Here is a 21,421-nt window from a genome sequence, read left to right on the forward strand (position 1 = left end):
AAATTGAAAAAAGAAGAGTGAAAATGTGGTCATATGCAAAAGTCTGGGCACCCCTGGCCAATCACGTTTTGCTGGTGTTCTTAGTGAAAATCTGTACTTTATAGAGTACTATATTGTGCTATATAGAGGACACAATTCTACACATTTTAATTCTCAATCTGAACTTAACATTTTAGAGAAAAAAAATAAAACATAAAAAGTGTTTTTTTTAGTTCAGCAAATAAACAGGAATAGCGCACTAAAATTTAGAAGAAAATGCCATTTAAGTTTGTTCGCTGTAGAGGACGAATCAACTAATTTTCATCTGTAAAAAATCAACAAAACATGTAATTTGATCAGGGGAGCTCAAACCTTTCTATACAGCTGTTTATATTTCACCCACACTTTACATGAAGCGACACTTAAGTTTAAATAATACCAGTGAGTTCCTGGATGTCATGAAGAAACCTTGTGAACTAATATGCTAGATGGAATGTAGTTGTGGCTCTACTGGAAATGGAAATTGGAAGAACTGCTGAGGGCTGACTGAATACTGAGTGCATCACAATCTAGTCATTAACGCACCCATAACACTACAGTCATGAAAACATTATGGCAGGCAAATGTAATGTGATCGGGGTGAATCACCATTGCAGCCATCATTCCATCAGCCACAGCAGGACAGAGAAACCTGAGCAAGGCCACTGAAGGAACCGGAAAAATGCATCACCATGAAAACCAGGCAGCCACAGCACACAGAGGAACAGGACAGAGCAGCTGGGGAAAAGAGAGAGCGGGGGAAAGAAGAGCACATGCTAAAGCGTCAACAATACAGCACTTAAATAACAGCAGAACAGCTGTAATAACTAAAAATGATTCAAAAAGATCTACAAAAGGATACTTCAACCTACATTACCATGTAGTGACCAGCAAAAGGGCAGGAAAACACTAGAACAGCCAACTGCCCCAACCATGCAAGCTACTACACCTTGCTAGCAACAAGCCAAGCAAACAGAAACACAACACCCCTCTCGCCCCAACACACACTCTAAATGTGTTAATTAATGTCCAAGAATACACAAACAATGGGACAACCAGACAAAAGCACACCAGCAGACATGCATGCATGCATGCAGACACACACCAACAAGTGTGCGCACACACACACACACACACACACACACACACACACGGCCAATACACACAAAGCAATATTACCGTTGCAAATTTCTTTTTGAACAATATACTTTTTATTCTAAGACAGTTTTTTTGTTTTTACAAAAATATCACAAATGACTGAATAACAATATTTTCCACAGCACCCTCCAGAGCTTGTTAGAACAGATAATGGCAGTGAATAGAGTCAATCATTTAAAAATTAACTGCAAGTCATACTAATGAGTAGGTCATTCTTCCCCAATGGGATGGGTGGAAACCACACTGCATATTAAATATAATGAACATTTCACTCAGAGCACACTGGTGTTGCACTTCTCGACAAAGTTCATCAGGCACAAAGGGGAGTTTCGGCCACATACAGTCGTATGCAAAAGTGTGGGCGCTCCTGGTCAAACGACATTTTGTTGAGTGAAAATAAGTAAAAAACATCCTCTACAGTGAACAGCCCTTGGCACATTTTAGTGCACAATTATTGTTTATTTGCTGAATTAAACATATTGGGGGAAAAAAGTAACAAATTGTGCAAAAGTTTTGGCAAGTTTTATGTTTTATTTTTTCCATTATGTTAAATGCAGCATTTAAATAGAAATTGTGCACTAAAATTTGCAGAAATGCCATATTTAAATTTATTCCCTGCAGAGGATGCAGAGGAATTAATAAAACATGTCATTTGATCAGGGTGTTCAAATATTTGCATACGACTGTATGTGGCTGGTTGTGATCAGACTGTAGGATCATATACAGGAAAAACTTCAGAACAGAATCTAAAACACTATCAGGTGCTATAGGGTTTCAAAAAAAAAAGAAAGAAAAAAAAACAAACAAACAATGGCAGTAAAATTCACATAAGAAAAGAAAACTGGCGCAGGGGTGGTGGTTATAACTCTGAATATAATCATTCACAAAGGAAGCAAATCAATACTGCTGTGACCCCGTCAACACTTACGGGAAACCCTACTGAACTATTTCATTGATTCATAAGTACAACAGTCCTTCCTTTATCTTAAATCTTTAAATCTTAGCATTTATAAATATATGTTGATATAAAAATGTCAAAGAAAATTTCTTTCCAAACTTTCAATTATGATTTACATAATATATGATACCATACTACAGATGGCAAACTGTAGTATTTTACTCATTACCCAGCACCCACCTACTCAAATGGTCAAAATACAGCTGCATATATTCAGCATGAAAAGAATAACAGGTTGGCACAACAGTCTGAATTTAACACAGTATGGAACATGTTTGTACAAAATACTTGCTGTGATGAAGTCAGCTACTGCTGTTAAATTATTAAAAAATAAAAAAAATAAAAAATAACAAAGCCAAATAAAAAAAACATACGCCCCATATAAAAGTCATGCGGTAGTAATATAATTTGGCATCAAAAATATACAGCAGCTGTCTCTAATAATGAAAGATGATGTGTTAACGATGATTAATGTGAACTGAAATGCTGAAGGTGTTGGAGAATGACAGAGACCTGTGTCAAAGGTTGTGACCCCTGCAGTACTACACAAGCCTCACACAGACATGTTCTATATTCTGATTTGGTCAAATTCACGAGGCATACCAAAGAAACATTGTGCACCCCAATCTCACTGCATTAAACTGAACCTAAGGAAACCTGCAGTTTGAGGCCATCATACTGACCATAAAACCGACTCAGAATTTTCAAAACACCTTTTAACCGTCAGACACATTACAGATAAGACAGGGGACAGAGAGGCATTCACTTAAAGCATGTGTTCAAATCTTACAGAATAAATCCTTGAATCCAGTAGGACAAATGAGTGAGTGAGCAAAGCTGACCTCTTTTCTTATGGCTCTACTGCCTCCTAGAGGAGAAATAAGGTGGGGAAGTCATCTACAATCATAGCCATACAATGGAGAAGATCAGTTGAGCAGCAAGAAATAAAGAGCAAAACTGATTTACATGTGGAATGTAACCATAAAAGCAATGCTTTACAAAAGGCAAATAAGTTAACTGAAAAGATATTTAGAGCACAAGAATGTTACACTGAAAAACAATATTTTGGCAAGTGAGTTTTCCTATTGCTGACATCATTACACATTTAACCACTTCCAAACAAATTTCCCAAAACTGTTTGAACATTTACTAATCCTAAGGGTTAAGAATCAGCCTAAAAGAACAGCAATATTAGTCTGTGTTCTAATACTAAGGCAGATGTTTGTGCAGTCAGTACTGCAGACACTGCAATGTGCACCATTAAAAATTGTGGAGTACAGAACACTGCAGGGTGGTATAGCCAAAAGGCATGCAATGTGTGAGTATTTACTGTGAACACAGTATGGGAGAAAGGGATCTGATGGAGTGAGGGTGTGGGGGGAGGGGTCCACCCTCACCATGCTATAATTTCTGCATAAATGCGGCTTTGAGAGAAAAAGCAAGAAAAAAAGTAAAAGTAAAAAAAACTGTACATAGTTGTATTCCTACAAAACTGACAAAAATAGATCTCTGAAAAAAGGCTAGCATTACAATTTGTAAAATTGTGATTGGTATATTCAAAGAAACACCCAGATAAAAAGACAAATGGAATTTAAAAACATCTGTGTTATTTCATAGACTGAAATATTGGTGTAACAAGCATATGTAATATATGGATATATAAAAACAAATTATATTCACAAATGCATGTTTTTGGACATGTACAAAACGACTCATCTGTTTCAGAACCATATGTATAAATGTGTGTAAAAACACACAGTGCTTGGTGCTTGTGGTTGAATACAAAATAAAAGTGAAAAACAAAACGGAATGTCTGTAATTCTATAATTGGCCCAATTATTAGCAAAACCCAGAGCAGATATGTACAGCACAGAATTGTGTGAATGTTTCAAGGAATGAGTTGAAAAGAAAAGCTTACAAATTTGAAATATTTGTGTATTTAAGGCCTTTTACAGCGGTGTGTGACTGTCTAGTTGTTTGGGCAGTACTTGGGAAAGAGGTAGAGGTCTTTGCAGAGAGAGCTGGTAAATTCAGACATCTCTTTACAGCGATGATGAGCCGAACCTGGTGCGTAGCCTTCTCTCTCCTTAATTCGTGCATTCACCTATCAGGAAAAATATTAGCAAGCAGTGTTACACGTTGCATGAATAAACACATCTATTACTTGCATTTGGTCTTAAGCAGAGGTGCGAAACTCCAGTCCTATAGCGTGGGATTTCTGCACTGTTTGGTTGTGTACAAGCACGTCTGACTCAACTCATCGGTTAACTATTAGGTTTGCTTATTGTGCCACAGCAGAGAAATGGCCAAACTGTGCAGAATTCCGCCGCTCACTTCCCCATCCCTGGTCTAAAAGCTCTGCGTGTTTATTACCTGCACCAGTATATCCGATAAGTGCGTGTCTCTGGCTCTCTGTCTCACAGCTGCGTTGAGTTCCTGAATGAACCAGGAGCCTTTCTTTGTGTTCCTCATTGCAGCAGTGCCTAAGTTCACACACACACAAACACATTTTCAGCTCATTTTTAAAAACACCCTTATTTTCATTTGTCTGGACAATAATTAGGCCATGTTTACACTTGAAATTCAAATGCTTCCAATATGTGGATGTTGCCCAAATACACATTTGAAAGACAACAACGATTACGAACAAAAGTTCATGAGGACAGTATACAGATCTACAGTCACAACCGCCTGCCATTTTAACCCAAAGTTTATTTTCAATCATGTTTCAGTAACGGGTGCTGAGCAAAACATACATACAGTCATATGCAAAATCAAATTACACGTTTGTTGATTTTCTAGATGAGCACATCCTCTACACAGAGAACACACTTGAAGATGGCAGTTTTCTGAAAACTTTAGTGCACCATTTATATTTATTTGTTGAGTTGTAATTTTATTATTTTCAAATATGTTAAATTCAGGAAATAAATAAACAGTAATTGTGCAATGAAATGTGCATAACTGTGTCTTGTAGAGTATGTGTACTTATACCTAATCAGCCATTGTTAAATTATTATGGCTCCGGCTTTTGATAAAGGACTAGAGGATGACTGTGCAGCAACAGATGAGCTACTGTCTCTGACTTTACATCTGAAAGGTGGACGAACAAGGTAGGTGTGTGCAGTAGAGTGGACAGTAAGTGGACGCTGTGCTTAAAAACTCCAGCAGCACTGCTGTGTCTGATCCACTCATACCAGCACAACACACACAACCACGCTACCACCACGTCAGCGCCTAGAAAGATGCACCACCCAAATAATACCTGCTCTATGGTGGTCCTGACCATCAAAGAACAGGGTGAAAGGGGGCAAACAAAGTATACAGAGAAACAGATGGACTACAGCCTGTAATCGTAGGACTACAAAGAGCACCTAGATGGTAAGTGGAGCTGCCAAAATGGACAATGAGAGTAAAAACAAGGATATGGTTTGAATGTTACCGCCAATAACTGTATTGTCAATTTGAAAAATCAACAAAACAAATGCAAGCAGTGCAACTTCTGCATGTGACTGTAACTCCCTGTCTTTTCTTTCTCTGTACTTTAAAATGCTGAAACATTGTGCAATATTTTCCACATAGCATTGAACACGGTACAGCCCACATAGGCTCTACCTACTGTGCTCCAGCACAACAGCAGCAATTTTAAAATGTAAACTTTGAGCAGAAAAATGAGATCAATATCTGTAGCTATATTTGAAAAGGCCAAGTGTAAATGTGCTAGGTCCTAATTCAGTGTTGATCATCAGGTCCAGGTCATAGTGATCAGATGCAAATGCAAAGTGTAAACAGGGTCCTATTCACAAAACAGGAAGCTATTCTCCATTACTTCTTTTCATATAAGGGATAGTGATCCCGTTAAACATTTCTACAGATCCACATACATTACACTCCCACAAAGACATAAGTGGATACACACTGAAACCTTTGAGAGTGGCAAATCCGCAGATCATGTCGGATCTCTGGGGTAGTTTCACTCGAAGTCTCTCGCTGTCTCTCTGCTCCCTTGTTTCGTTCTGTCTTGCGCTCTTCTCTTCTCTCCCTGCATCCCTCTGTTCACAGTCTGTAGGCTCTGCACGATCATCACCATCTAACTGGTCTACACCACTGTCCATCTCCTCTGAAACAGGAAGCAACAAGGGCTAGAGTTCTGCATGTTATGCCTGAGACCAGCTTTTTGATAGCTAGTTTCATGTTCACTTAAAACATTTGTCAGAATATTACAAATGATTTATGTGAATTGTATGTGCAGTATGTGCACCAACCTCCTCTACAGGCCTGGATGAAGAACATTTTTGGCTTGTTCTGAAGCAGGGGGCAGCGAGCGTTATCAAACCTCTCAAACACCCAGTCCAACTGCAAAACAGAGAAAGAGACAGAGGAAAACACACTGAGATTGTCTATGTATGGCAAATAAACAAATTACTGTCAATCATTTCTCATTCTGAGTATTCCAACCAGCATCTTAGCAGCTATCTCTAGACAAATCAGGATATCTCTGGCTTATTTACAGATGTCAATCGCTAGTCTAGAGACAATAACCCTTATATTCACGTCTCCCAAGGTGTATACACTGATCAACCGTATCATTCAAACCACATCCTTGTTTCTACATTTTTTGTCCATTTTATCAGCCCCACTTACCATACAGATGCGCTTGCAGTTGTGCAATTACAGACTGTAGTCCATCTGTTTCTCTGCAGTGTCAGTGTCACTGCAGAGCTGAGAATGATCCACCACACAGATAATACCTGCTCTGGGGGGTCCTGACCACTGAAGAACATGGTGAAAGGGGGCTAACAAAGTATGTGGAGAAACAGATGAACTACCATATGTAACTGCAGTGCTCCTATATGGTAAGTGGAGCTGACAAAATGAACAATAAGTGTAAAAACAAGGAGTTGGTTTTAAATGTTATAGCTAATTGGTGTAAATTTACTGATGTAGTACATTTCTAAGGTTTTGATTTTCTTTACTGTCTGATATTCTTTTGATAATCTAATTAATCACTTCTTACAACCACAGAATTTTACACTTTTTGACACACAATTAAAAACACACACAAATGGCGTGGCTCATTTCTCATGCATAGTGATATCTGTTTTGCTTTAGCTGTGTACTGAGTGTAACAGAATTAATGATGTTAATGTTTACGAGTAAAATTGTATTTTTGCAGATTTTCCATATCCCAGCCTTATACAGATGTATACCTTCAGAACTGCGGACAAAATGCATCTTTTATGGGGCAAACAGCATAGGCTGACACCGATGCACATTTGGTACTTGAATACAGATACCAGAGTGGGTACTTTTTCAGATATGTACACGCTCCTCAATGCTGAAGTGACGACAGAAGGCTAACCTCCAGCAGCTGTCCGTCAGTTCCGTAGATGGAGCCCTCAACTCCATGAGACAGTAAACATACAGCACAGCAGTCATACACTGCGTGCTCCGGCCGCCGTGCAAACTGCTCTATACGGTCCCGCATCGCCTGAGAGAGAGAGAGAAAAAGATACATTTTACAAACTGAGTATTTAGTAATATTTAGTAATACTGAACAATTCAATTTTCACCACCTTCAGGCACAATTCTAAGGTACCTGCTAATCACAAATATAAGACAAACATAACACCATGCATATTTTTAGCTGTAAATTTCCTGGCTTTTTGCTGAGCCCAAGGGCTGGGAGTGGCACCTGGACAGTGAGGTCTTTGTGTAGGCTGACTGTGAAGTCCAGCTCCGTAAAGAGTCTCCTCAGCACCTCTTCATCCACTTCTCCTCCTCTCCGTATGTCCAGTTCCGATAATTCTGGCTCAAAGCGCACGTTACTCACCACTAGGGCAAGGCCCCGTGGACTAGAGCTCATTGAGTAGGCCTGAGGAATCAAAGGCAGGGGGGGACTGTTTCTGAGGTGGCAAGAGACTGAATGTTGTCTGAAAATATGTTACTACTGAGACATTGCAATAAGCTGAATGAGTATGTGTGTGTGTACCTGTGCACTGTGGGACATGTAGAACTCAGGAGTGCAGGGTAGCACAGCAGTGGTCACAGGACTGTCAGCATCCAAACACATCTCCATAGACTCTGAAAACCCAAACAAATCATGACTTTATTCACAATGTAAGCACAAGCATGAATCACTTTTTTCAGACATTTTGAAATCCTTATCAAAACTGCACATTGTCTACTAATAAACCCTGCGTATTCATTGGTCATCTGTTAAATTCCATCACCAGCACACCTGATTTAATTTAATAAAGTATAAATTAGCCAAACCAGGTAGTGGATAATAGCTGCAAATAATCCAGGGTTTTCTTCAGGAGAGGACTGGAAATGATTAAATGAAAACACTGTTTCATTCAAAATCAATACTTTTGGATTAATGTTTTTTGTACTTATTCCAATAATACTTACTGCCCAAAAATAACATTTTAAATATAATTTTCTCAAGTGACTAAACTTTTGCAAAGCACCGTATGTGTTACCTGGTTAGCAAGAGCACATGGTTAAGCACAGCAGCTGAGAACAGATGCTTAGTGTTCTGTTCATCTTTTCCTTATTTTTATTATACTTTATGTTGCATACAGAACAATGAAGACTTTAAGAAATGAAAACAATTGATCTACTTTTTTTTTACGTTAAAGGGCCCACCGGTTTGACTGTAAATATTAAAAATAGCCCAATGATCCTAAAGACAATGTCTTTATTATCATTAACCAAATACACATTTGAAAATAAATTACTGTGCAAAAGTCTTGAGCATCTGAGAAAATGCATAAAGAACTTAATCTGGGCAGTTAGTGTTTATTTATTATATAAAAAATATATAAGTATCCAAAATATTCTTAATGGCCTTTAATAGTCAAAGATATTTAACTATTTTTAATATTTTAATTTTTAACTTTTTGTTGTATTTTAATGTCTTTATTTGTATTTAATCTGATGTTTACTGGCAAAAACGCACTGGCAAGATAACCAGTTTAAACAATTTTCTTGGCCGCCTATGACTTTTGCACAGTATTATACATCATTAAACCTTAATTCAAATACAATTAAAAGCCAGAAAACCTAAACTGCACTGTTTGATCAGGCCTGTGTGGGCAATTTAATCAGTATATTGACTGACAGTGGCCTATCCACAACAAAATAAACAATTTCACTACATCAAAAAAGAGGTGACAGCTCCTTTAAAGACTAGAAAACAGACTCTCATGATCTATCGCACACACACACTCACCATGGGTGCGAGCTCTTTTGGCAGGCACTGCACACTCCTGCGTTGGGAGTGGAAGAGTGGGGTCTGGAAATCTCTGTAAACACAAAAAGAAACAAGTAAAACAAAGTCACTGTATAGTGTAGGTCAGTTCAACTGAACACACAACATTCATGGGCTGATTGTTTATTAACGGTGTTAGTCTTCTCACATGCTTTTTGATTGCTAAAGAAATGTAAGAGTTGAGGAACCTCTTTTTGTGACTCATTTGAGATCACCAGGAAGACTGCCTGCAGTCTGGGTGTGGCACTGTAAGTATGGTAGCAAGTGTTTTTTTGTCTTTCTCTCCTCGCTGCCTGCAACTGTAATTCAGGTTCTTCTGACTTATTTTTTAAAGGTGTACACTCCACTACTACTCAGATTAAGTGTGCTAACCCAGGATCAGCCCTCCTCTGTTTAGCTAGTTATATTCAATGGGATATCAAAGGCAAATAATGATCCTAGATCAGAAATTTCATTTTGTGAGTGCTGATATTAAAGTAAGAGTCCTCGTTACTGATTAACCAAGAAATTACAGAAGAACAAACATGGTCTACGTTTATACTTGCTTTTCAAGGAACATATAAAACCAGAATGCAGGAAAAAAACATGTATACTAAGCATACACACACAATTTAAATAGTACACATGACTAAGTGAATGACTTAACAAACAAAGCATTCAATATGAGAAAAGTCAGTGTAAAAGATGTATGGTTAGCTGTGGACAGTAAGCTGCAACACTGAATCACCTGACTGTAATGTCACTATAGGGACATAAACAACACTCAGTAAAATCCAAAGTTACACAGTCCCATGAACCACAAGTATATTTACCACAGAAGAACAGAACTGTATCATTCTATACTATAACCCTCATAACCTGTCAGTTCAGGAATAAGTTGATCGTATATCATTCCAGACATTTCAACAGTTAAATAGGTGTCTCAGCAAAGGAGCAAATAGAGCATGTGCACTCACACTTTTATTTAAGGGGAGAAAAACATGCTTGTTTGCTAGTTCTACTTTTTATCTCAAAACAATAACTTATTTTCAAAATAATGTCAAAATAATGATTCTTTTTTTAGAATTTTGAACATTTATGTAAAAATAATAATGTATTATTATCTTGAGATTTCAACAGATTATGTCAAAATAATTATTATTTTCTGGAGATTTTGACAATTATGCTAAAATAAATGCTAATTTTCTAAAGAATTTGACAATCACGTTGAAATAATTACTTATTCTGCTTTATGTTGTTGAAAGTTTGCTGTAGTATGTCAAATAAAACTATGTAATAATGCAAGTAAGTATTTTACGATAATACATACGATATGGTAATACTACGATGTAAGTCCCTGTCTCTCCAACTGGTAACCAGCTATAACAAAAGAACAGTTAGTTACGTCATATTCAAATAGCATACTAGATAGTAGTAGAAGTAGCCCATATTAGCTAAAAGCAAGCCAACTATCTCTCCCCAAACACACCAGAAAAAGTGCTCCTCTACTTAAAAATAAGCTCCTCTACCTCCAAATAAGAAACCCATGAACAGTTACAACTACTTCAGCACTTGTGACACTGTAGAGTGGTTATATTGATAGATGTGTCCCAACAGTGTGAAAGGAGTCTGCAAGGGGTCAATGGTCTACACATTAATGTGCCAAATTCTTTTCAGTATTTCTCACGCTGAGACATTTTCTCCAGGTGCTCACGTTCTAATAAAGACAGATACCACTTCCATTGTGTCTTACAGAAAACAGAATCAGCGCTCCCCGATATCATTTAAGGCAGTGGGGTGCTGACAGGAAGCCATTATCTTTAAGAGCAGTGCATATACGCTGCTGTGTGAACAGAGAAGAGAAAATGCTCTCTATGGGAAATCCCTCGCATCTGAATGGCATCTCCACCTTCATGTGTCAAGCATTAAGGGGGTGTTTCGCAAAGCAAACATGGATTTGTTTGAGTGGCAAGAAACGACTCATTGCCATCTTTGGTAAGATCAATGCACCCCTGAGGCTTAATGCCCGTGGTGTCCTCACACAAGACACAAGGTAATTCTGACTGCTGCCCTCAGGCAAAATCTCTGCCCTCACGAGACGGTATCTGGTGACCTGAAGTCTTCTGTTGCGCAGAGATTTGTTCTCAGGTGAGCAACACAATTTCTTATACACAGTCAGTGATTTTGTGTCTTTTTGCATGGTACCAGAACAGAGTCAGCTGTCTCCGTTAGGTCTTCCGATGGTGTATATAGACTTCTAAAGCTGTGTCATCATTCTATTGTCATCATCACGCCCATAGTAGGAACTTGGTCTAAGCTGGTTTTCTTAATGGCAGAAGTGAATAGTGTATTGGAACACTGATTAGTGTCGCATCCTGTGGTATGCTAAAATGTTCCAAAGCAAATGCGTACAGAAATTTTACCTTTGAATATTGCTGAATCCTCAGAATAATGAGGTCAGTATGAAGTCCAAATATGACTACTGCTATATGCAAGCGAACACAGCTATGAACTGAACTGACATCCTAAGACTAGCAACTTCAACAAAATACCCCACGCAAACCAGCATGCGTCATGGTAGTTTTAGGCTTTGGAGGTTTTACGCTGCAGTTTAAATAGTTTAGTAAACCACACAAAAAGTTTAATATTATGTAGCATTATTTGTATTTCAACTGGTAAAAAAACTTGTAATTGAGAGAATCCAGTGACACCCTTAGGGAAAACAAAAAGTATTGGCTTTGCAGCATTTTAGTTTACCACAGGGTGTGATGACAACGATTTTCAGAAAACACTACTAATTTCCATTATAGAGAAAAACAGCTTAGACCCAGAGATCCTAACATGGGCATGATGCTGACTATAGAATAATGCCCAACTTCATAGGTCTAGTGAAAGTACACAGACCACTAAGGCACTTCCTAGTGCAGCAGTACTGTTGTAAGTGGCAAATTTGAGCTCTGGTGTTTCTTACAATAGTCATGACCCTATTGTTTGTCCAAATTCAGTGGAACTGCTACTGTACCAAGGGTATCCATCTCTGCGTGCCACATACCTACCACTTACCAGTTGCTAGTCTCCCAAAACCAGACATCACCTCAGGTCACCATGTTATGAAACCAGATTAACATTTTGTCATTGGGATATTAAATGCTTACCCACAGTACCAAGTCAGATCTCTCTAAATCACTATCTCTGAGAAATAGTGCAGCCTAAATACATTCAAAATTGCCATCCATCAGTACTGTACCACTGTCAGAACGCATATAACACACTCGTAAACCATTCAAAAAATATATAAGGCTTATGAATCTTACCTCTACCCTGCTGCTGTTCTCAGTAAGTGAGCCATCTTTCTCAGGGTCTTGCTTTCTCTTAATAGGTGTATCACTGATTGCAACAGTTGCCAGGGATAGCTCTTCCTCTCTATTACCATCACCCTCACTTTCTCTGTCCCTCTCTATCTGTGCATTTTGTACATAGAATGTCAGGCACCTCTGCAGGCAGTATCAGTTGGCTAAGGACAACTGATATAGAGGAAATTTTTTTTAAGAACAGATGCATAATAAAGCACAATGGCGATATATAATATGGGTAAAATGTAGCGCTAAGAAAAATCACTGAAACGCTTTAAAAGTGATGGGCTTATTTCAGAAAGTTTTCCTGCTTTGTCATTAGTTTATATGCATCTATAACTCTCACCTTCTGATCTTTCCTGTTCTTAGCAGGTGTGCTGTCCTGTGTCAATGAGATTTCTCCCTCACTCTCTGTGGGTGTGCTCTGCAACCACATGCGTGCACAACTCATGTTACAACAACTCTTGCCTCTGGCATTTCTAACTCTCGAAACCGTTGTGATGTTTGTTGCAGTGGGAGTCATTTCCTCACCTCTCGGTCTCTGAATCGAATGAGCAGGCTGCAGAGGTGCTGCTGCTCTGTCTCTCTGAGAGCGATGCAGAAACTTTCGAAGGCTCGGGGGCCACGTTTAGGCAACAGCGACAGCAAACGCCAGCTTCGCTTATGGGACGTTGGCTCTGCCTGCAGAATTCAAGTCATGAAAAGGTCAAACACTATTACTACAGTGCACATATACATATACATATATATATATATATATATATATATATATATATATATATATATATATATATATATATATATATATTCCATTACAATACATATGTACACATACATATCAAATGAGATATTATTCTGAAAAGCCAACTGTAGGTAAATAATAAACCTTAACTCCAGTTCCAAATCTTTACCTAAGCCCTTTTGATGTATAATCAATGGTATTTATGAGTAAACAGTTAGAAGAGCAATTAACTGTTCCCAACACAATAACAGAATCTGCACCATTAGTGAGATGCACCTTACCAGAATGGTTTCAGCCATGCCTTCAGTCAGCACGTCATCTGCCTGCAAAAACTGGATGAGTAGCTCATCCACCACCATTTCTCTACAAAGGGCCACCGAGTTCTTCTTCAGTGCCAGCTTATCTCGCTCTTTCATGCCACACTCTCCAAGCATGGTGCTGCTGTGGAGGTTTGTACATGTTGTGTGTGTTTGTGTGTGTCGGGGGGGGGAAGAGTAGAACTCTGTGAGACTACAATGCATCACAATTAAAGGCAGTTTAAAGGGGATTTCTAACACATTTTCAAAATTTCTGCATAAATCTACTGTAACAATGCAAAGAAAGTCATTGATGTTGTGAGTGAGTGGTTTGATGTTAAATCCTTCGTTCTAGAGAAACTTACCAAGACAATTGTTTACAGCGATGGCGGGAGAAACCAAACGTCCAAAGCATTTAATGCCGCTAAAAGCTACTGCATGGAAAATAGTATATGAGATGCTTATGAACCTGCTGGCCGATGTCTGATAGGTTACATTGTTCAGTGAACGTTCTGAATTAAGGTTATCGCCTAAATAACATTTTTAAAATCCATTCATTATAGGGGGGTACATGCAGGGTGTTGAAAGCCAAAACAGAACCCCAGTTCTGCCAGTTCTATCACCACCAATGTAAAGAAGGAAGTCATTAAGTTTCTCTTCAGTTAGTCTTCTTACATCAAACCGCTCTGTATGACTTTGTTTACATCTCCAGGTTTGAATTTTGCAGAAATTTAGAAAAATAATGAAATGTCCCTTCAATAACATCTTTAATTCCTTAATTAACCAATTTCATTTAAATTTTACAAGCAGGAAGTTCAATGCTGCTAATTGCAGCAAGTAACGTAAAAACAAACTCACATTGCTTACTGTTAAAAGTGTATCGTAGTATTAACAGCTGGGTGCCTTTACTATTTGTAGTAACGTTACATTTCAATAACATTTAGCAAGAACAAGGAACAACACACATGATCCGTTAACAAGAAATTCCATCACATCCACTCAGCATTCATAAAAAAATAACATTTTATGGTTTTTCAAAACACTATAGCGTTATGTTAAAACATAGGTAGATTAGCTAGGTTAAATAACTTAAGTCATTATAGCATGTCAAGGTTATTAAAAAACGTACCGTCAGTGGTGTTTTCTCAGTATACTTCCAAAATAGCCGACTGCTTCGTGAGTTACTTCAGGAGGACGTGCTGAACAGCTCAGGAACAGAAAAGCCAACCTTCGCCAGCGGTCTAAGTAAGTTAGCTATCTAACGTTAGCTAGCTAACCAGCTAAAAACAATAAGGCTCGTCCAGCCAACTTAAAATGAACGAAGGTGGCAGCAAAAGTTGTTGCCACACTCGGCAGCAGCCTGGTGGTCTTTTGCTCTTCTGTAGTAAAGTAGCTAAGTTAGTTACCTAGCTAGCTAACTAGCCTAGCCTAGACATTTGGTACACGCTGACAGCTTTAAAGAGCATAAAGAGCAGACAGCTAAACTAGTCGAGCTAACCAGGCTAAAAAAGACAACAACAACACAATGCATTCCGGTACGAGTCACTCAGTCCTGTGTGGAGTTTCGTGAATGAAGATAATTGACACAGCATCAACAACGAACATTTGTTATCCAGGGTTAACGGAGAAAAGAGAGAATTTAAAAAATAATTGACAGTGCAGGGGCTCTCCTGAAGGAACTTCCGCGCCAACCGACAGCGAATGAGAGGCAGCGGCTGCTTCTTCTCCAGGATGTGGATGGAGGCTGAACGGCACGGAGTAGAGTTACTGCCGCGCTGTGGTCTAATACAGCCCTGACTGTCAGTGGGGTCTCGGCTTACTAGACTGTCTCCAAGGTGGGCAACGGACCAGGCGCTAGTACCGACACAAAGGGCAGCTCCGCTAGTTACCTAGCTGGCTAACTAGCCTAGATATTGGTACACGCTGACAGCTTTAAAGAGCATCTGTATTGTCCTGGGTGTTTTTTGTCAGTGTGGCTTGCACATTTTGTAAATTACTCTGTCCTGATTTCTTCGTTACGCCTCAGAAGTGTTTTCTACGGAGGAATCCCATATGAATAAAAATAATGTGTGGCCATAAGCTCGGTAAAGTTAGGTTGACATTGGATATTCGCCTTTCGCCCCTCCTTTTGCTCACAAACAACCTCTTAAAAATTCTGAAATAACATTTTCTAAATCGTGGTAAAACAGACAAACTACAATCATTATATTTCGTCAAAGTACCCGATCTTTCCATTTCGCCGAGTACTTTTGATGAAAATAGCCGGAATCGCTGCAGTAGGCGCCGAAAACGGTAAGGGACCGTCGGTAAAGTGCGGTAAATATGATGTCACTGATTAAAAACGTAAAACATTCAAAGACATGAGGAGCCTTTTGGCGTTATTTATAAAGACTTTAAACCTAGTGAAATAGAAAGATGATGTGAAAATCAATAACTGACACTAACAAGTATACATCTGACCTGATCTGACAAACATACTGCAACCTTTAGATTGATAAAATTTGCCTTGGTTGAAATGCAGAGATTATTTTTATATGTAATTAATTGGTACTGTGAGACGTCCATAAGACATACACATCTAAAGTCACTTGTAGTGTACAGGTATCCATCTCGCAAAAATAATACAACCTTTAGTTTGATAACACATTCCCTTTTTTGATTTTTTATGACATTTAAATTCCCACTGTGTCACGTGCATATAACATACAGATCTAAAATCACTTGTAGTGTAGAGAGACATGCCTGACAAACATACTACAACCTTTAGTTTGGTAAAATATGCCTTGACTGAATTTTAATGAATTTTTTACAGAAATAAATCGCTATTGTGTCACATCCATATGACTTTCAGATCTAATATTACTTGTAGTGTACAGAGACAGACCTGACAAACATACTACAACCTTTGGTTTGGTAAAATACGCCTCGACTGAATTTTAATGAATTTTTTCTAGAAATAAATTGCCGCTGTGTCAAATCCATATGACATAGAGATATTGATAGTTGGTTTCTTTATTGATAGTTGGTGTGGCTGCTGCATTGTTTCACTGATTTTTGTTTTTAAGAGATTTTCAGAAAATTATTATTATACTAAAATTTTAAAATGTTTGAATTCAAAATTTGCTGGTACTGTTATTACACACTTTCTTCTATTTGGCTATTTATATAACATGTGGAACTTGTAAATGTTGGCTCCATGCAGACTGCTTTGGAATGATACCAGGTGCTGTTCCTGATGAGGAAACAACATGGCAATGTGAAATGTGTGAAACGGATGTGTAAAAAAAGTAGTTTAGGAAGATATATGTACTGCGAAGTAAGTATTTTTTAAAATAGAAAGATTGCAACAAATAATTTTTAATTTTTACTGTTATGTTAGTTTAGTGTTGTATAAGTTATAGTCAGCTGTTCAGCAATTCGTACCCCAGAATATATTTATTTTAATTCTGCACATCTTTCGATACACTGATGGCAGTTTGTACTTAATTTAGACTGGATACACTTTTGTCAGTTTTATTTGTTTTTTAAAGATGAATATAATTTTTTGTCACATGGACGTGCCTTAGCAACACTTCATTCATGAAATAATAAAGACAACCAGACTATTGTATGTTGTTCATGTGCGACAAACTATTTGTTCCAGAAAAAACTCATTCTGCCACAGTATGCTAATAAGGTTGTAGTTTGCTTGAGAAAGGTTTTTCAGGAAAATTCTACTGCATATATATTGAATATTCTAGTAGGACTGCAAAACATGTCAAAGTTAAAATGTATTGCCCAAAATTAAAATGCCCACGGCGCAGCTTTGCATAACATGCTCCTAAAACTCCTCATATATATATTGCATGTTTTCCAAACCAAAGGTTTATGAGATGTGCGTAAGTACACTAAAGGTGATTGTACATCTGTAGATCTGTATGTCAACAGTCATAGTCATAATTATTAGAAATTAAACAGTTAAAAATATTAAAATCTTCATATTTATATTTTTTTATAGGTTTGAGTTATTTGTTAAAACAAACCCTCTTTATTAGGGACAATCTGACTCTCATAGTTGATCAGGAAGGTGTCAGTACATCGGCAAGCAGGCACAAACTAGGCAAATTTACAATCAAAATCCAACAAAACAGAAGAATGGTTAAAACAAAAGATATTGCAGAACAAGAACATGGTTAAGAAATGCACTCAGAAAGCTGCAACACTTTGCAAGGCAAGAGACCAAAGTCTTTACATTTAAAACCATTTGCCTTGGCTGTAGCATATTTTGGCTTGTAAAAACACAATATAACATATGAATTAATACAAACAAGCATTACAGTCAGTGAAGTAAAATGTAATAAGCATTTCTTATGTTTTTAAAAGTACCTGAGATATTCTGAGCTGGTTAGAGCAGCAAAGTTTAGTTCCCAAATTCTCCTTAATGTCCTGAGCCATGACATCGATTGGTAAAAATCCAACAACTAGCACTCCTGATTTAATGAAAGACTAATTAACGAAACCGGCCAGTGGATGAAAACTACAATTATTACTTGATGTCCACAAGGGTTTAGAAACCCCAAGAGGGTTTGGAATGTTTGGAAATTTGTATTCATCCTAATATTTATGTTTTTCTTAGCATTCTTAATTGCCTAATGACCAATTAAATAGCTTTTTAAATACATTTTTCTCAAGTGCCTAAAACATTAAATCAATACTGTTTGTTTGTTATTCAGTCTTAGAAATGGGCCACAAGTGTGTGTGGTAATAAGTGAGTGGAGTCAGGGCCGGAGCGGGCCAGTCCCAAACAAGAGTACACTACATAAAGTGAGGCTCCCAAAGCCCAAAACATTGGGTGAATCTGGACCACGGGATTGGCAGTTTGGAAAGGCTTGAGGAGCTGGTCAGTGGTGGAGACTGGCTGAGCAGGACACTAGAACCCCTGGTGGAACAGAAGAGTGGAGTGACACCAAGAAGTTGACAAGCCTGAAGCTTGATCATTTCCAACCCCATTTCCAAAAACGTTGGGATGCTGTACAAAATGTAAATAAAAACAAAATGCAATGATGTGCAAATCATTTAAACTCAATATTTAATTGACAGTAGTACAAAGATACTGAGAAATTGAAAAATGTTATTGTTTTTTGAAAAGTATTTGTCCATTTTGAACATGTTTCAAAAAAGTTGGGACAGAGACAACAAAAGGCTGGTAAAGTTGTGAAAAGTTAAAAAAACAAACCTGGTGTTTGATTGGCATCAGGTCAGTAACATGATTGGGTATAAAGAGCATCTCAGAGAGGCTGAGTTTCTCAGAAGTAAAGATGAGGAGGGGTTCATCACTCTGTGAAAGACCGCACAATTGAATAGTGCAACAATTCAGGAATAATGTTTCTTGACATAAAATAGCAAAGAACTGTTGCTTTTTATCATCTACAGTACATAGTGTCATTAAAAGATAAAATAAATCTCTGTATGCAAGGGACAAGGCCAAAAAACAGTATTTGCTGGCCATGATCTTTGGGACCTCAGGCAGCACTGCATTAAAAACAGACATGATTCTGTAGTGGAAATCACTGCATGGGCTCAGAAACACCTCTGAAAACCACTGTCTGTGAAAACATTTCATCATTGCAACCACAAATGCAAGTTAAAACTCTAAAACACAAAGAAGAAACCGTATATAAACAGGACCATAAATGTTGTCACCTTCTCTGGGCCCAGTCTCATTTAAAATGGAATGAGGAGAAGTGGAAAAGTGTCCTGTGGTCCAATTAATTGAAATTTGAAATTCTTTTCCCAACTTTTTTGGGAATGGGGTGCTCAAAAATACTCAACTCTACACCTAAAAAACTACCACCCAGCAGGGTTGTAGTTCCACCACACCTGACTCTAGTATTCAGATGCTCTTAAAGACGTTGATCAAGTGTATGTTCTACAGTATGTGACATCAGGACTGGAACTATGCACAGATTGTCACAAGCAAGGTTGGGCAGCCATGTAAGATGGAAGTGATTCTCTGGTGGCCATAAAATGTAGAGGTGCTTTTTAAACCTAAAGTTATAGGTTTAAAATATATTTATATAAATTAAAAGTGATTTTAGCTCAGTATGTCAAATAGGTGAATAGGAAATTTTAAAGAAGAATAATTAAAATTGACATACACACACACATTCTCTAAGCTGTTTATCCTTCTGGGTCGCAGGGGGGGAGGGGAAGCCTATTCCCAGCAGTCATTTGGCGAAAGGCAGAAAACACCCTAGACAGGTCGCAAGTCCATTGCAGGAAATTAAAATCCAAAATCAAAGAATAAATGTAGTAAACTTTATAGTAAATGTAGTTTGTGACATGTTCACTGCAAACCAGTGTACACTAAAATTGTATCACAGTATCAATTTATTTCTATAAAAAATTCATTAAAATTCAGTCGAGGCATATTTTACCAAACTAAAGGTTGTAGTATGTTTGTCAGGCATGTCTCTCTACACTACAAGTGATTTTAGATCTGTAAGTCTTGTCAGGCATGTCTCTCTACACTACAAGTGATTTTAGATCTGTAAGTCATACGGATGTGTCACAATTGTGATTTATTTCTATAAAAAATTCATTAAAATTCAGTCGAGGCATACTTAACCAAACTAAAGGCTGTAGTATGTTTGTCAGGCAAGTCTCCACTACAAGTGATTTTAGCTCTCTAAGTCATATGGATGTGACAGAGTATCAATTTATTTCTATAAAAAATCATTAAAATTCAGTCGAGGCATATTTTACCAAAGGTTGTAGTATGTTTGTCAGGCATGTCTCAAACCAAAGCTTGTATTTTATTTGTATTATGTTGTTTAATTAAGTACAAGTTATTTTATTTTGCAGTAGGTTTGTTCAGTGTGTCTCAGTTCAATTTGTAGGTCCACTGCATATGCCTTTAGACTGTCTAATTTGCTAAAAGTGTATACTTAATGTCAGGTATTGATTTTCACATCATCACTGTATTTCAGTAGGTTTCAGGTCTTTATAAACAACACCAACAAGCTGCTCATGTATGTGGATGTTTTACGTTTTTAAGCAGTACCCGCACTTTACAGACGGTCCCTTACCGTGTTACGCGACTACAGCAGCGATTCCGGCTATTTTCATCATATCTACTTGGCGAAATGGAAAGATCGGGTACTTCGGCGAAATATAAAGATTGTAGTTTGTCGTCTGTTTTACCACGATTTAGAAAATGTTATTTCAGAAATTCTAAGAGGTTGTTTGTGAGCAATAGGAGGGGCGAAACGCGAATATCCGCTGAATATCCAATATCAACCTAACTTTACCGAGCTTGTGGACATGACTTCGTAAGTCGTGCGAATGGAATAATTAAGCCCTGACCACAGCTTTATAAGGCATTATCTCGTTCTCACGCTTTACTAAGTCGCAATATTTTTTTTATATGGGATGTCACCAGCAGGGCTCCGTAGTTTTCAGAGTGTTCAGGTGTTGAACCGCAAAGCTGAGCGGGTTTTATTCACTTAAAGTGAATTCTCCTTACCAGGAGTGGGGTTTGAACCCACGAGGACATCTGTCCATTGGATCTTAAGTCCAACGCCTTAACCACTCGGCCATCCTGGTGTAAGTAATTCCTGAAGAGGCGCCCTTTCCTGGTGCGGGGAGGTCATGGTTCACTTT

General features: G+C 37.9%; 1 protein-coding gene and 1 non-coding gene across 6 annotated transcripts; both read right to left on the reverse strand.

Moving 5' to 3' along the window:
* Nucleotides 1-1,021: 1,021 nt before the first annotated feature.
* Nucleotides 1,022-15,459, reverse strand: casp2 (caspase 2, apoptosis-related cysteine peptidase). 5 transcript variants are annotated; one of them, XM_036584804.1, is made up of 12 exons: nucleotides 14,910-15,459; nucleotides 13,766-13,922; nucleotides 13,274-13,423; nucleotides 13,089-13,166; nucleotides 9,372-9,444; nucleotides 8,127-8,218; nucleotides 7,830-8,009; nucleotides 7,497-7,625; nucleotides 6,400-6,490; nucleotides 6,054-6,254; nucleotides 4,508-4,617; nucleotides 1,022-4,238 (listed from the first exon to the last, which is right to left on the reverse strand). In XM_036584804.1, exons 2-12 carry the CDS (start codon nucleotides 13,916-13,918, stop codon nucleotides 4,104-4,106), a joined length of 1,392 nt encoding a protein of 463 aa, XP_036440697.1. In that variant the 5' UTR covers nucleotides 13,919-13,922; nucleotides 14,910-15,459; the 3' UTR covers nucleotides 1,022-4,103. The 5 variants fall into 5 exon arrangements, with proteins under 5 accessions (XP_036440697.1, XP_036440690.1, XP_036440715.1 ...); XM_036584797.1 differs by having other exon boundaries at nucleotides 1,023-4,238; nucleotides 13,766-13,925; XM_036584812.1 differs by having other exon boundaries at nucleotides 1,024-4,238; nucleotides 6,060-6,254; nucleotides 13,766-13,925.
* Nucleotides 15,460-21,281: 5,822 nt separating this feature from the next.
* On the reverse strand, nucleotides 21,282-21,364 carry trnal-uaa. The gene has a single exon. It is a non-coding gene; the product is annotated as a tRNA-Leu (tRNA).
* Nucleotides 21,365-21,421: the final 57 nt, after the last annotated feature.

Source organism: Colossoma macropomum, unplaced genomic scaffold (genome assembly GCF_904425465.1).
Source record: "Colossoma macropomum unplaced genomic scaffold, Colossoma_macropomum, whole genome shotgun sequence".
Classification (NCBI taxonomy): Eukaryota; Metazoa; Chordata; class Actinopteri; order Characiformes; family Serrasalmidae; genus Colossoma; species Colossoma macropomum.